The sequence below is a fragment of the Paramisgurnus dabryanus genome, chromosome 5 (genome assembly GCF_030506205.2).
Source record: "Paramisgurnus dabryanus chromosome 5, PD_genome_1.1, whole genome shotgun sequence".
In the NCBI taxonomy this organism is placed as follows: Eukaryota; Metazoa; Chordata; class Actinopteri; order Cypriniformes; family Cobitidae; genus Paramisgurnus; species Paramisgurnus dabryanus.
The window spans coordinates 16,694,665-16,709,129 of NC_133341.1; the positions used below are offsets into that span (position 1 = coordinate 16,694,665).

Below are 14,465 nucleotides of genomic sequence, written 5' to 3' on the forward strand. Positions count from 1 at the left end.
GGTCCAGTGATTTCACTTTAATGCCAATTAAAAGGTTATTAAAATGCATTTTCACAATGTCACTTTAGTCACTTGATTGGTATTTAACAATTTGACTGTCGTTCATTCTTTTTATTTTTTTGGCAAAAAACTGCACTTTAAAAAACATTTAAATAATGAAAGTCAGAAACCACACATTATTAAGGGGCACTGTGATCCATGTGACTGCCACATTCGGGTTGTATGCAGGTCCAAGTACTCACAAGGGATTTAGGTTTGAATGTGATGTACGGTCGTTTAGTGTTCTGTCTTTCTTCCAATTTATCTTCCGTGGACTTCGAGGACATTGATGAAAAATCAATGTGGCTTTTTATTTAGTTATATTTTTGGCCACTTTGCCTTTATTTGACAGTGAGTAGGAGACGACAGGAAAGTACAGGGAGGAGAGAGGGGTCGACAAATGACCATGAGTCGGGAAGCGAACTCGGGTCGCCAAAGGTGCGAAAGCACCACATACGCTGCCCACTACATCATCGGGTCTGACATTGATGTGGCTTTTAAAGGATTTTGCCAACAAAGCCATATTTCTGAATGGCCTGAAGTTGGGATAAAGTGTTTTCAAAGTGAAGGTATTTAATAAACATGCAGCAGAGTGACGTTATAGGAGGGGCGAGGTTAATGGGTCTGTCCAAGTCGGAAGTACAAGTTTTTTAAGGGAAGATTAATTTTAAAAAATATGTATAATACGTGACAAGAGTATTCTTTCAATATCATTATCTCATTCTGTACCAAGGAGGCGTTTAGCGGTTTCTGCGTCTGAGCTCCTCAAATAAACCATGATGATAACTATCTGTCAGTTTACTGGACAATAGAGCTCTAAAGGGGATCGCACACCGGCCGCGCCGCTCAGCGTCGCGCCGTTCTAAAAAAAAAAAAAAAATAGAACACATTGTTTTCTATGAGTATATGCACACCGGCGCCGCCAGGTGGCGCCTGTCCGCGCCGCCCAGCTGTGACTCAGGAAGTTGCTCAAATCCCTGTCGCGCCACACAGCGCCACTCACATAGTTTAACATAAAATAACATCATATGTCCCAAATCATTAACGATTAACATTGGCTGCCAACGTATATTTTGCATTTTGAAGTAGACGCTATCTGACGAAGCTCGCGCTATTTAATGTGCACTTCCGGTTTACAATACCTCGAGTTGTCCTAGACGCAACTCGACGCAACTCGACGCGGCGCGACGCTGAGCTGCCCGGCTGGTGTGTGATCCCCTTAGGAAAGAACATTATGGCATTATAGGAGAAAAGAATGTATTCCCTGATTGCTTAATCCATTAATCGATAACTTTTAGATGAATATCAATGTTGACATTTTTGGAACATACAGAACATGAGATCAAAATAACACAATGCACACATACACACTCAGAAAAGCAACTCATACTTTCAGCATTGAATGTCAGTGTCCATCAATGAGTTCATGTGGAGAAACTAAGGGCACTTATTGGTGCCCTGTGTGCTGCTAATTTACGACTAGCAGTCAAATAATCACCATCATTAACATTTAAGAACAAACTGCTGAATCCTGCTGTCCCACAAAATCCCTAACCACCAGTGAGAATGTGTAAGGTTAGAGAATTAAATTTGTACTATAAATGTAAGCAAATATGACTAACACTACAGTATTGCTGCCTACAGAAATAAAAAGAGAAGGTTAATCGAAGAATTATTTTTCTAAAAATCTATTAAAAATTAAAGATGCTCATTTATTTTATTTAAGCAATAATTATCTGTTTGCGTTTATGTTTACAATTCCATAGAGTGTATACAGGTTATTGAGGCTCCGTGTATAACCTGACAAATTTATGTAAAACATTTTATGGAAAAATGCATTTACATTTTACGCTTTAAATTTAGACTTTAATCACATTTGCTTCACTCTGACTAATGTGAGCATGTGCTTGAGCTTCAGATGGATGATGTGTTACTCTGTTTCTTCATGTTTAAAAACGTGTGCATTGGAGGAAGTCACACTTTTTTAGAGCTAAGGAAATGTTTATGCTTACAGCTAACAAGAAATGGCTTGTAACAACGGTATTGTAAAATTAGCATTTGAAGCAGGCAAATAAAAGCAGCAACCAACAGGCCTGCTGAGTTGAACCGAATACATTGTGTTATGGGTCGGGGTACAAGTACACAGTAGTAAAAATGATAAAAACAGCCGCTTTCCCTATTGAATAATAGATGCAGTGGCAAGTAGCATAAAAAGGGGATGGAAATGAAAAAGCCCTTAACGCCACTTCGGTCAAAAATAAGTTTCTATTATATTAAGCTAATGCTGTTGACAAGAATTATACGCTCATTCAATACTTTTGCTTAAAATCTTCTAAATCGTGCCCTCAGGCCATTCAGCAAAAAGATTTTAAAAAAAAATCATTTACAAGAAAACATGTCATACACACTTAGAGGGTTTTGCATCTGAGCTCTTCAAAGATTTGTTTCGTGTTAATCCAGGTAATCCTTTACTCTCATCATTCTCGATAATCAGGTGAATATAAGCATATAGCCAATATCATAATTCATAACCACTCTCATCCTCATCTTTCTATTCACATTTTAAAACTTCTATTGAAGTATGGAAAAACTTTTCATTTCTAGAGCTTCAATACTCTCATTCTCAGTATTGCTTTCTATCACTGCTCTCAGCCTCATGTCTCCATTCCTTGAGACCCCCCATCCACACCTAAGAAGGCATGCTGCCATATAAATAAAGCAGTGTGTTGTCTGTGGTCTGGAAGGGGCTCTAATTTGAACAGATTTCGAGTGCATCAACAGATCTAAATCAGAGAGAGAGAAAGCCAGAGAAATAGATAGATAGACAGAGAAATCAATAAAGAGAACCAGTCTGGTAACTTAAATAAAAAGCACCTTAGTCCATAAAAGGTGTGGAGTCTTTATAGAAAAGCCGCTGCTTTGGGGGCGTCTGGCTGATTTTGAAAGCAGCCGGATTCCTCTTCCTCTGTTTATTTGTTCTGGTATATTAGATTTAAGAGGCATTTTATTTGCAGTCTTTGGGAGGTCTGGAGACAGTTTGTGTGTGTGTGTGTGTGTGTGTGTGTGTGTGTGTGTACCTGGTAATTATCACGTTGTGGGGACCAATTGTCCCCACAAAGATAGGAATACCAGTGTTTTTGTGACCTTGTGGGGACATTTTGATGTCCCCATGAGGAAACAAGCTTATAAATCAAACAGAATGATGTTTCTTGAAAATGTGAAGTAGCAGAAGGGTTTTTGTGATGGTTGGGGTTAGAGAATGGGGTAGGTAAGGGGAATAGAATATACAGTTTGTATGGTATAAAATGCATTACGTCTATGGAATGTCCCCACAAAACATGGAAACCAGAATGTGTGTGTGTGTGTGTGTGTGTGTGTGTGTGTGTGTGTGTGTGTGTGTGTGTGTGTGTGTGTGTGTACGTGTGCATACAGGCATATGTGCCTCTGTCAGTCTGACCTCGAGGAAATGAAATTAACTTAAAATGTACCGCTACTTCATATATCAACTCACCGAGAACAACTAAACAGTAACAATGATCAATATTATTCTTTTATATAACAAAACACAGGACTCACTGCAACACAAAGCACAAGCTCTGTATTTTAATACATTTAGTAGGATGAAAAGCGATGTGATTTTATTGGTACTTAAATTTGTTGTAGCTTATCTGGACTTTTATCCTCACTTGGAGTTTTCTCATTGAACAAGCTAAGATGCGTGTAATTGGATGCATTAAATCAAGTCCGAGCAGGATTTGTACTGGTCACCAGGCCAGCATGGAAGTAAGTGCACTAACACGGAAACTATGGGCTCTATCATACACCCGGCACAATGCAGCGCAATGCGCGACGCAAGTGTCTTTTGCTAGTTTCAACGCAATTATAATTTTCACGCTTAGCGCCACGTTGTTTAAATACCAAATGCATTTGCGCCCATGGGCGTTCTGATCTAAAATCGAGTTGTGTTCAGGCGAATTGTTGGCGCGTTGCTATTTTAAGGCAACTACAATACGCCCCTGACCAACTAAAACCTGGTCTAAAGTCTAAAGTCTATGGCGCAATATGTTTTTTTATTATTCAATGAGTGCGTTAGAAATATACGCCTATAAACGGGACGACAACTCGGGTTTGCTTATCACACACATGGATGCGCAGCAGCACAAAAAAGCTTTTAAATATGAAAAATTAAAGCATTCAAATGTAAAAGATTATTATTGAGTCTCTTGGACATATATGAGGACCGATTATGAGACTTTAGAAAGCGTAAAGAACTGCTTCACCTGCAGCCTGGTTAAGTAAATAAATGCTTTGCTTTAAACAAATGCATCTTTTTTTTAATGTTTTTTTTTTAAATGCTACCCCACGGATTTATTGTATATGATGACTCTGTACCTGTGGATATGGTGAGATGAGAAACATTTTTATGTAATGTTTTAAAAGAACAGGCCGCTGTCCGAATGCTGAAACGTGTGGAGAACCGTTTGTATATTCTTTATCTCCTGTTTGTTACAAATAAAGTATTTTTAGAGTACAAACCTTTTCTTACATACTTGTAAATTAGTTTGATAGCCATACATTTACAGCAATTAAAATCCTGCTATTTTTACTTTCATGACTAAAAGAAAACGGCTTTTAAAGGTTTTAATCCAAAAAATAATTTCAATACAAATGAAAAACAACAATTATTTAACATTAATCTTAAACTGGGAATCTTCTTCCTCCGCTTAGTTTTTCAGTTTACAAAGTCCGTCATCTAAATAGGGATTAGACATAGCGCCAGCGCAACTGGCTTTTAAAGGGGATGAGAGCTGAGACTCTCATTGGTTTATTGCACGTTACGGCCAAAACACACCCATTACTCATTACAAAGAATATGAACGACCCTTTTCGACCGTGCGCTAAATTAGCAAAAGTGGATTCGGACACGCCCATTTAGACCGTGCGCTGTTCGCTTTAGACAATGCGCTTACATCGTTAAAATAGGGCCCTAAGGGCCAGATTTACTAAACGGGACAAATTAGCGTGAGAGTGCAATTCCAAAAAAGCGCTGATAGGAGTGGTAATATCTGCAGGTTACTTATTGAAAAGGTGCAAATAACATAGGCTCAACAGGTGATTTCCATAATGACCAACACAATCTACTAAGAGCAGGGTCACAAATAAGCAAAGCTGAAGAGTTGCGGGTGATCTACTAACGTCTGATGCGCTTGAGTTCAGCACCACAGACATCACTGCTAACAATAGGACACTAAAAAGTGAAGGTTTACAATAAGTTTTGATACACCTGGTATTTTGTGACTTATCATGACTCCTCTTTTATTTCCTCCAGCAAATAAAAAGTTCCTCTGATATTACAAATAAACTGTTACATGTGAAAAAATCCTCTGCCTTGTACCACATGCTCTCTGATGCCTCTTCTATCAGCTACAATTTCAGCCATTTCAAGTGCAAAACGATTTAAGTCATTTTGGCATTAAATTATGGTGCAAAAAACAGTAATATCACATGCACAAAAATTAATAGATTGCGTTGTGTGAATCATTTAATACTCTCCTTCCATTTTTGTGTCTGAAAGGGAAACTCCTATGAATACATATAAAAAGGTCAGTTGCAAAAAAAAACTAGACCACACCTTTTCAGCGCTAATTATCTACTGTGCATCTTTAGGAAATCCCAACTGCAAAATGATGGTTTGCACTGGCGCAAGCTGTTAGTAAATGTACTCCTAAAGGTTCTAATCTCTGCAAGTGCACCTCTTGAGATTGGGGAATGAGGCTTAAAAACCACACCCATACACTCACCCATAAACCTCACTCCCTTCTGGGTCACGGCACCACTGCAACCGGTTCCACTTGACCTGCGCTGAGTGGGATTTGAACTGGAGGCAGCATTTGAGTCAGGCACACTAACAAGGTGGCTAAAAGCTACATGTTTACACATCTCACAGGTCATACCACCCACTTTACACGAGACTAAAGAGAAAATATTCTTTTGTGAGTGATTTACATTTACATTTTGGCATTTAGCAGGCATTTTGATTCAAAGCGACTTACATAAGGAGAAAAACAATAGAGTGATTCTTAGGGAGGCAATAATATGAGAAGTGGTTCAGTGGTTGTTTCAGTGGTTCTTACAGAAAATACCTGTTTCAGAAGCGAATAAGGGCTAGAGATTTTTTTACAAGCAGAGCATTCAACAGGTTTCTGACAAATGTTTTTTGAATGTTGCGAGGGATGCAGCTGACCAGACAGAGTTTGGAATACAATTCCATCAGCAAGCAATAGTAAAGGTGAATGAGCGGGAGAGTGATTTTGTGGTCATTTGTGAGGGTCCCGCAGGGTTCTGGATGGGGTGTAGATGTTCAACACAGAGTAAAGGCAGACCCAGTGGTCGTTCTGCAAGCGAGCAGCAATGACCTGAACTTGATGTGTGCAGCAAATGGTAGCCAATGAGGAGAGAGATTTTCATTTCATTCAGTGCCCACACCATGTTGCAATCCAACGGCAACAGGTGACAAGTAGATTTAAACCAAAGGCATTCAAAATCACTCTAACGCGAAGGCTTAAAGATGACAGATGACAACATTCTTGTCAGCACTGCGATTGCTGATGAGAATGTGTGCAATACATCTGAAATGATTAATCATGGAAAGCTCATCAGCATAAAGAGGCAGACTCCAAGTCATACACACAGAGATAGAGAGAGATAGAGAGAGATAGAGAGAGAGAGAGAGAGAGAGAGAGAGAGAGAGAGAGAGAGAGAGAGAGAGAGAGAGAGAGAGAATGAAAGAGAGATAGAGAGAGAGTGAGAGAGAGAGTTACATTCATTTTACATTAATTCCTTTTGAGTGTAAAAGAAATTCTTGCTACCATCTGCCTGTTGCCCTCGGCGAATGTTAGAGTTGCCCTTATGGTAATATGAGACAGATGTGGCACCTTTTGACAGGCAGATGTGATACACACACAGAGAGAAACACAGTCAAGGCATTAAAACAGAACAAGACCTTCCCTGTGTGCAGATCAAAAACTGTTGGCTTAGAGCTTGTTCATTTGCATTCTGGAATAAAAGTCTCCTTGTTTCTTCAAACAGCTTTTTGGCTGACAGTGATTTCAGGTCAACAGTCTCACAAAGAGAAACCGATTTATATTTAATGACTACTCAATCAAGATTAATCAGGTTTATCGTAAAGGGCACCAATTATCCAATTCACAATTTTACATTTCCTTTGGTGTGTAAAGCACTATTCGGACGGGATTAGTTTTCCAAACAACGTTTGAGTTTCAACGTGTCCCCCAGGACGTCTGTGATTTTATGTACCGATTCGGACAGGATTAAAATGATGCAGGCTATTCCAGAGATGGGAGTGTCTGTTTCATGCATTTGGGCGTTGCAGAAGAGCACGTGCTCTGGATACGCGTGTTTGTAATGTTTAATATTTTGCTTTAAATGTAAAATTATGAAAGAACATGTAATTTATTAATTTAATTTTAACAAATCAAAATAAAATATACAAATCCTACTAAAGTAACGTTAGCCTACGTGTTTTATATAACTGTCTGCTTATAATAAACCCAAAGAAATAATGATTAATAACAATTTATTATCTTTATTAATTAACATTACCATTCCGGAGTTGAAGAACTTTGAACGGAGTTTCTTATAACGTTACTGATATTACAGTGGCCAGTCTTAACTGTGTTTGATATTCAGCTCGTCTTGATTTAATTATTTTATTTTGCCGAATGCGTAAAAACATCCATATCTGAATGAATGGGACTCAGGAAATACAATATACGCACATTAGTAAGACCTTACGGCAGATCACGTTGGCCAAAACACGAAATGAACCGCGTTTTCAAAAGATATTGCGGGCAAACACAGACATTTGCATCCGGACGGGATTAAATTTCTCAGAGGACCTCTGAGTTCGGCGAAAAACAGTAGGTAAATTGCTCTGGAATTCTTACGGAGGTCCTCAGAGAAAAACACAGACATGGCCGGTTCGGACGGGATTAAAAACACAGAGGACCTCTGAGAAGCACAATTTTCTCAGAGGTCCCCCTGTAAAACTAATCCCGTCCGAATAGGGCTTAAGTGTGTTTTAGTTAGTGATGTAGTACTTGAGTCCATTCTCAGACTCGAGACCAGTCTCTAGACCGATTTCTGCTTTCTCAGACTCAGTGGCGGTTCTACACGGAGGCCAAGGGTGGCCCGTGCCTCTGTAGACATGTCCCTGGCCACCCCTGTGGCCACCCCGTGCTGACCAAATAAAAAAGTATACATTTATTTTGATTTTACACGCGAGCGCCAAAAGCGGAACTAATGCGACGCAACGTTCTACACGGGCGAATTAGAGCGGCGCACCCAACCACTGTAGCTGGCTGCAGGTGCTGCTCAGCGAGTGTCTCAATTTGTTCCCAACCTCCCGATGTTGAGAGTGTGTATGCAGGTTTGGGCACTGGTAAGGACTCTAGCTCACTTCATATTGGGACACTGTTCAATGGTTCTCCTGTGACGTGGCTGCTTAAGCGCGGTGATCATGCACAGCTGTTACTCATCAACAACCGGCAAAACCCACATCTCGCTAACTTTTTAAAGTTTACACATTGTAAAATGCGCTGTAATTATGCTCTTACATATACGTGCATACAATTGGAGGAATAAGATTAAATGTTACATATAAAAATGTTTACAATTTAAAATAAATATTATTTTAAATACTGATTAGATTGTGGTCCCTAACTGTCTAGCAATGTGTGTTTATATGTAAACTAAAACCAACGTTTGTCTTTATAAAAGTTTGCATTTCATAAAGTTTATTGAGTAGGCTCGCATGCTTTTCGGTTGGGGTGCTTTAGAAAAGAGCCCAGCTCCCCTTTTGCACCTGCACTCACTCTTTTATTAAATAAATATTTATATGATTGTAAAGTAAAATAAAGTTTAAGGGGCAGTTTCCCGGAAAGGGATTAGACTAGTCCTAGACTAAAATAAATGTAAGAGCTGTCCAAACGGAAAACAACTTGCAATGCCATATCTTAAAACCCTGCTGAAAAAAAACAGCATCAAACCAGCATGGACCAGCATGCGAATTATGCTGGTCTATGCTGGTTTGATGCTGGTTTAGCTGGCTGTTTTTTTCAGCAGGGAATACACCAGTGCCCTTTGTTTTGCTTCAAAATGCACACAAGTAATGTTTTTAGTAAGGCATGTTTGTTAAAACTAGTTATATTTCCTAATTAAACTAAGGCCTAGTCCTGTCTTAAACTAATTCCTGTAACCACCCCTAAAATCTTTAAATATAATTTCTTTCCATTTTTTTATGTGCCCCTCTGGTAAAACACTGGCCCCTCCTTGGCCCCCCTAGTGAAATTTTTCTAGAACCGCCACTGCTCAGACTCGTCTCGGACTTGTTCCTTCAAAGACTCGGTCTTGACTCGGTCTCGGACCACAGTGGGAGGAGAAGGATTCAATGTACGCAAACCGTACACAAAAATGTACGATATGAAAACAATGCATTTTTTTAACCATAAACCACGCGAAGACATTGCATTACACCAAATACACAAAATAACATTGTTTTTTTAGCAATGAAACAGGTGCACTTTAAATTAAGTCCAATTAATAGACACACAAGATGGGAAATGCATTTTCAGAATCCTAAATATCTGCAGACTCCTGCGCTTAACACAACTATATTCATCGGCCAGATGTCTACTGGGATTATTATATCAATGTCTTTATTTGAAATCTCGCATCTCTTCGGGCAATGTTTTTTCTCTTTGCCTGACATTTGTACCTCTCCTCTTTTTAAATTATTCACTGCTCAACGGTGGCTAAATGTCAGCACCTCCACACGGGCCCTTCCAGACTCTTTCAGAGGGGTAAAAGAATGAGAGTACAAAAAAATACAGACGTTCCCCTCTTTCTAAAAACAGAAGAATGAAAGGACCCAACCCTCCAGCTGTCCTTTAGGAAAAGAAAAGAATATCTTTATCCCGATACCTGTCGGCGTGTATCCGTCGTAACGCAGTTGCCGGTTGGAATATTCATTAAAGCTCGGTCTACATTAAAGGCCTAATTAGACTGTAGCATTTTAATTCATGAGGCTCCAGATGGTTAGCAGAATACTTTTTGTTGCAAACCCTTTTCCTCAGAGTAAAGCTCACAACAAACAGATTTATTAAGGAGACCGCATGTGTGTTTATTAGAATGTAAATGTGTATTTATTCATTTGTATGGATAAGGCTGGGAAGTTAAGAAACTATGAGATATACTTTTCATTCTATCCTCGATGTTGAGTTTGTGTGTTCACGACTCTGAAAAATAAACTGCTGATCTCCTATGACAAGAACGACAGTTGTCTTTTCTCGTTAAAGAACCTCTTTCTCCTTTCATTATCTATTTTCACCCATTTTAAAATGTCCTGCAGCAGTAAATGAGAACAATAGTGTCTGTAGGAGCAGACAGAGAGAAAACTTGAATGGAACATACTGAAAAAAAAAGCTTTTAAATCCATGACTCACTTTTTAAAACACATTTTAACACTTTCTCAGATATAACACGTATAACAGGATGATCTAAGAATAAACTTTATTTTTTTAAACTCTGAGGCTACCATACAGTATTATGTAAATGTACAACAAAAAAGCATGCCAAGCCGATGTCAGGCTTTGTGTGGTTTTAGGCAAGCTTGTGGGAATTCTGTATTCGCTGATACATATGAGGCGTTTCATGTGGTGTATATATTTAGCATACAGCAATTCATTGTTTTCGTTAAATTTGCTGATCCAAATCTGATTACTCCATGCATTTGTATTGTGCAGAATGATAAAAAGGAGAAATACACACCACAACTACAATCCATATATTAAGGTGAAGAAAGAATGTGCTTCACATCAGTGAGTGAAAACACTTTATACATTTATATAAAAAGCCAAAACAACTGGTCCTCTGTTATTGTTTTCCTTTTCCCACATACAAAACAAATACCAGCACTCCCAGCTTAATTTTATGGATGGAATCCCTTAAATTAACTTTCTCTACTTACTCCAAAAAACACGCAGGCACAGAATATACGTGCATCCGAAGGACATATGCTTGACTTCATTAGCCCTCCGGCGCAACGTTACGCAAGAATACAATTTTTCTGCTGCAAATATTAACATTCTCCAATCTGTTGTATTGCTCGCAGGGAAATAGATATGACACACAGAAGCACACTTTAAATAAATCACAATTATGAAGCACCACTAGCTCCAGGCTGGAGAGGTAAGTGTCCCTCCTTTCCAATCTCAAGCCAAACAAACAACACCTGCGCTGAGTGACAAGACTAATAACCAATTAACAGCCAATTACACCCAAATTACTTTACCGTGAGCAACACACTATCATTCTGAAGAAATAAATCGGAGGGGCGTGGCCTGTTGGCATGCTAAAACCGCAACCTTACGTTGAGATTAAATTAGCAATCATCAAAGCACTAACATAACGTAATTAGGTTCACGAATACGAAATGAGCATAAAATACACTGTGTTTATGGTGCACGGTAAAATGAAGAGCGACGTGAGCGTATGCAAATGAAAAGCCGGGACTTAGTTCAAACCTGGAAAATATTTAAGCAGCTAAATGGCAATGAACAGCACCCGCTGTGACTCCTGTGAAATCTACTTTGAAGTTAAACAGGTTCATAAATAAATAAAGAAAGACAGCTCCTCCTTTTCTCCAGGGAGGTGGAGATTTCCTGTGCATACGATATTTGTGCACCTCCCTCAAGCTCATCAAGCTCCTGAAGCTTTGATTCCTTTTCTCCCGCATGCTTATTCCTCATTCCATCATTTCATTTTTCTTCTCTTTCATACTTACAAACGATTTGCTCTTTTTCTCCCCCCAAGTAGTAGATAAAGTCATGTCTGACATTAATTTGTAATGTTAAAGACTTGCACCAATCTAATCACACATTATGCCCATAATACGAATGATGGGGATTTAATTTGCTGCATATTAAAAGGGTGAAATTACTCATCACTTTGAAAGAAAGACAAAGAGAGAGAGAGAGAGATGAAAAGACAAATTCACAAATCCACGCCAGGAGTCGTTGCTTAAAGGAGACACGCACAAATAAATTCTGTTGTGTAATCGACATTACAATTAATTAGCTGGGGGCTTGTTCACAGGTCTACTGGAAGAGAGAACTGTGAGAGTGAACTCTATCTAGCTTGAACAGAAACACAGCCCACCTTTCTATCTGCTAATGGGGTCAAAGAAAGAACAGGAGGAAGAATAGAGGAAGACCTTAGGGAATGAGAGGAAGCTGTAAAGGATATGACAGGAATGGGATTATAAGAGAATGTGCCGAAGGTGTAAATAAACTAAATAAAGAGACTGTAGTTAGAGACAATATGAGGAGGAGGAGGAGGAGACAGACCACTTGTAGATAAATGAAGAGGACAAATCGCAATACTTGCAATAATGGCAGCTGCAGGAATGGCTGTCCTGCTTATTAGTTGAAAATCTTATTTTTGGAGTCTGTATTATTTTTATATCTAACACGTGTGTGCATTAGTTGGACCATCCTTTTTATTTATTTATTGTTGCATTTGAATTAAAATTGTTTTAAGCTTTCATTACAAATAATAATGTGTCTTGGCATAATGTAAAAAAATTTGAAATGGATACAAGAAAATAGCTGCACTGAAAACATGCCCCGGCTGCGGGCGTAAAAGCTTTGGTGTGCACGCCCCATAAGTGTGTGACGGAAATGTTATGCCCATTATAGGGCTGGGTGGTATGACAGTAAATTCCGTTACCACGAAATAAAATGTCAGACGTAACAGATTTTTCTATTCCGTCTAGACCGTGGAATGTAAATAAGTGGGCGTGGCTAACTCTGCACTCACAAAATGCTAATAGCTGTAAAGTTTTCGGAACTTTAAGCAAGCTAAGACAAAACTTGCGTTTATCTCATTGACACATGCGCTGGTGAGCGATGAAGTTTCACGTGCCATTTCCTCTAGTACAGTGGTTCTCAAACTGGGGGCTGGGGCCCTCAGGGGGGCCGCGAGATGGTGCCAGGGGGGCCCCAGTTTTATGACATTTTTAAAATACATTAATTTTTCATGAATTCTGTGTCAATTATTTCAACTTTTTGCCTAAAAAAATAAGGCTACTAACCAGCAGCACTACTTTGTATAATTTAATATGTTTTGTTTACTTAAAATGTTACGTTTTAGAACAAATTTGTTGTAAATTTTCTTTGGGGGGGAAGGAATGCACCGTACACAAGGGGGGCAGTGCGCTGAAAAAGTTTGAGAAACACTTCTCTAGAACAAACATCTTTGATCAGAAAACGAGAAAGAGGTCTAATAGAAAGTAAAGGGCGTCAAGACCTTTAAACTGACATCATGATCATCACATAACACCTGCCATATTTATAATATCTATATCTAGAGCTTTGTCTCTCATATACAGGTCTCCACAACATAGCGATGGCAGGGGCAACAATATTAAAGTTACACCTTCCTTCTTTGCATAAACTTTGGGTGGTGTTATGCGAAACAGTGACATAGATATGTGGGGGTGTGTTAGGAAGGCGTGGATGAGCCTTTTAGAAAGAATATCTCTCTGGGGTGTTTACTTTAATCTTTGCGACTTTACGGATCTGCTACACACAGCTTTTAACACTCCAAAGACAAAGGAAAACAAAAGAAAATGACACCTTTAAATGGAGATTGTTTTGCTGGAGAAAGAAAATAATGCACACTACTGTATGTTTGGATGGCACACTGCACTGGAGCTCTTTACAGACTACACAGACAAACAAATAAATCCACTCTCTTACCTGTCTCAGGGTGGCAGGTCCCATGTTGATTGCAATTACAGGGTACACAATGGGAGAAGGGTCCACCATTAGGGGTCTCCCGGGTGAATCCAGGGGCACAGAGCTCACAGAATTGTCCCATGAATCCCGTGGGACATGAGCAAACTTCCACCCATGAAGCAAGTGGACCATGTCCTCCCATATAAGTTAACTGGACTGCAGATTCAAGGGTTACCATGGAGAGTTGTGAGGTGTCTGTAAATGAGAAAAAAAATAAGAGAAAAACTGTGTGAAAAAGCAGGGTGATGGCTGATGTATGTTTTTTTTTTTTTTTACTGAAGAAGTCAATCCATACAATAATGAATAACAATTCATTCTGGCTTTTCAGATACATTGCCAGTTTATATCCTGCGCTTGATTTGGTTTCTTTTGGAACAATTTCGGTTAGTGGAAGAAAACTTGCCATATTGTGTCTAAAAGTAAGTTACTCAATACTGTCATCTTGTTAAAATTACTCTGTATACCAGTCACATTACCTTCGGCTCAACCTTCAGACTTGTGCCTTCGGCCGAAACCCGGTTGTGTTGATATTCAGTGCGCCAGCTCTGG

At 39.1% G+C, this 14,465-nt stretch overlaps 1 protein-coding gene across 2 annotated transcripts in view; it reads right to left on the reverse strand.

The window, feature by feature from the left end:
* lamc3 (laminin, gamma 3) overlaps positions 1 to 14,465 on the reverse strand; it is a 113,042-nt gene that overhangs the window by 18,755 nt on the left and 79,822 nt on the right. For both annotated transcript variants that reach the window (XM_065266769.2, XM_065266768.2), the window contains exon 13: positions 13,878 to 14,111. In XM_065266769.2, coding sequence (XP_065122841.1) covers positions 13,878 to 14,111 — 234 coding nt within the window. The remainder of the gene's footprint in view (positions 1 to 13,877; positions 14,112 to 14,465) is intronic.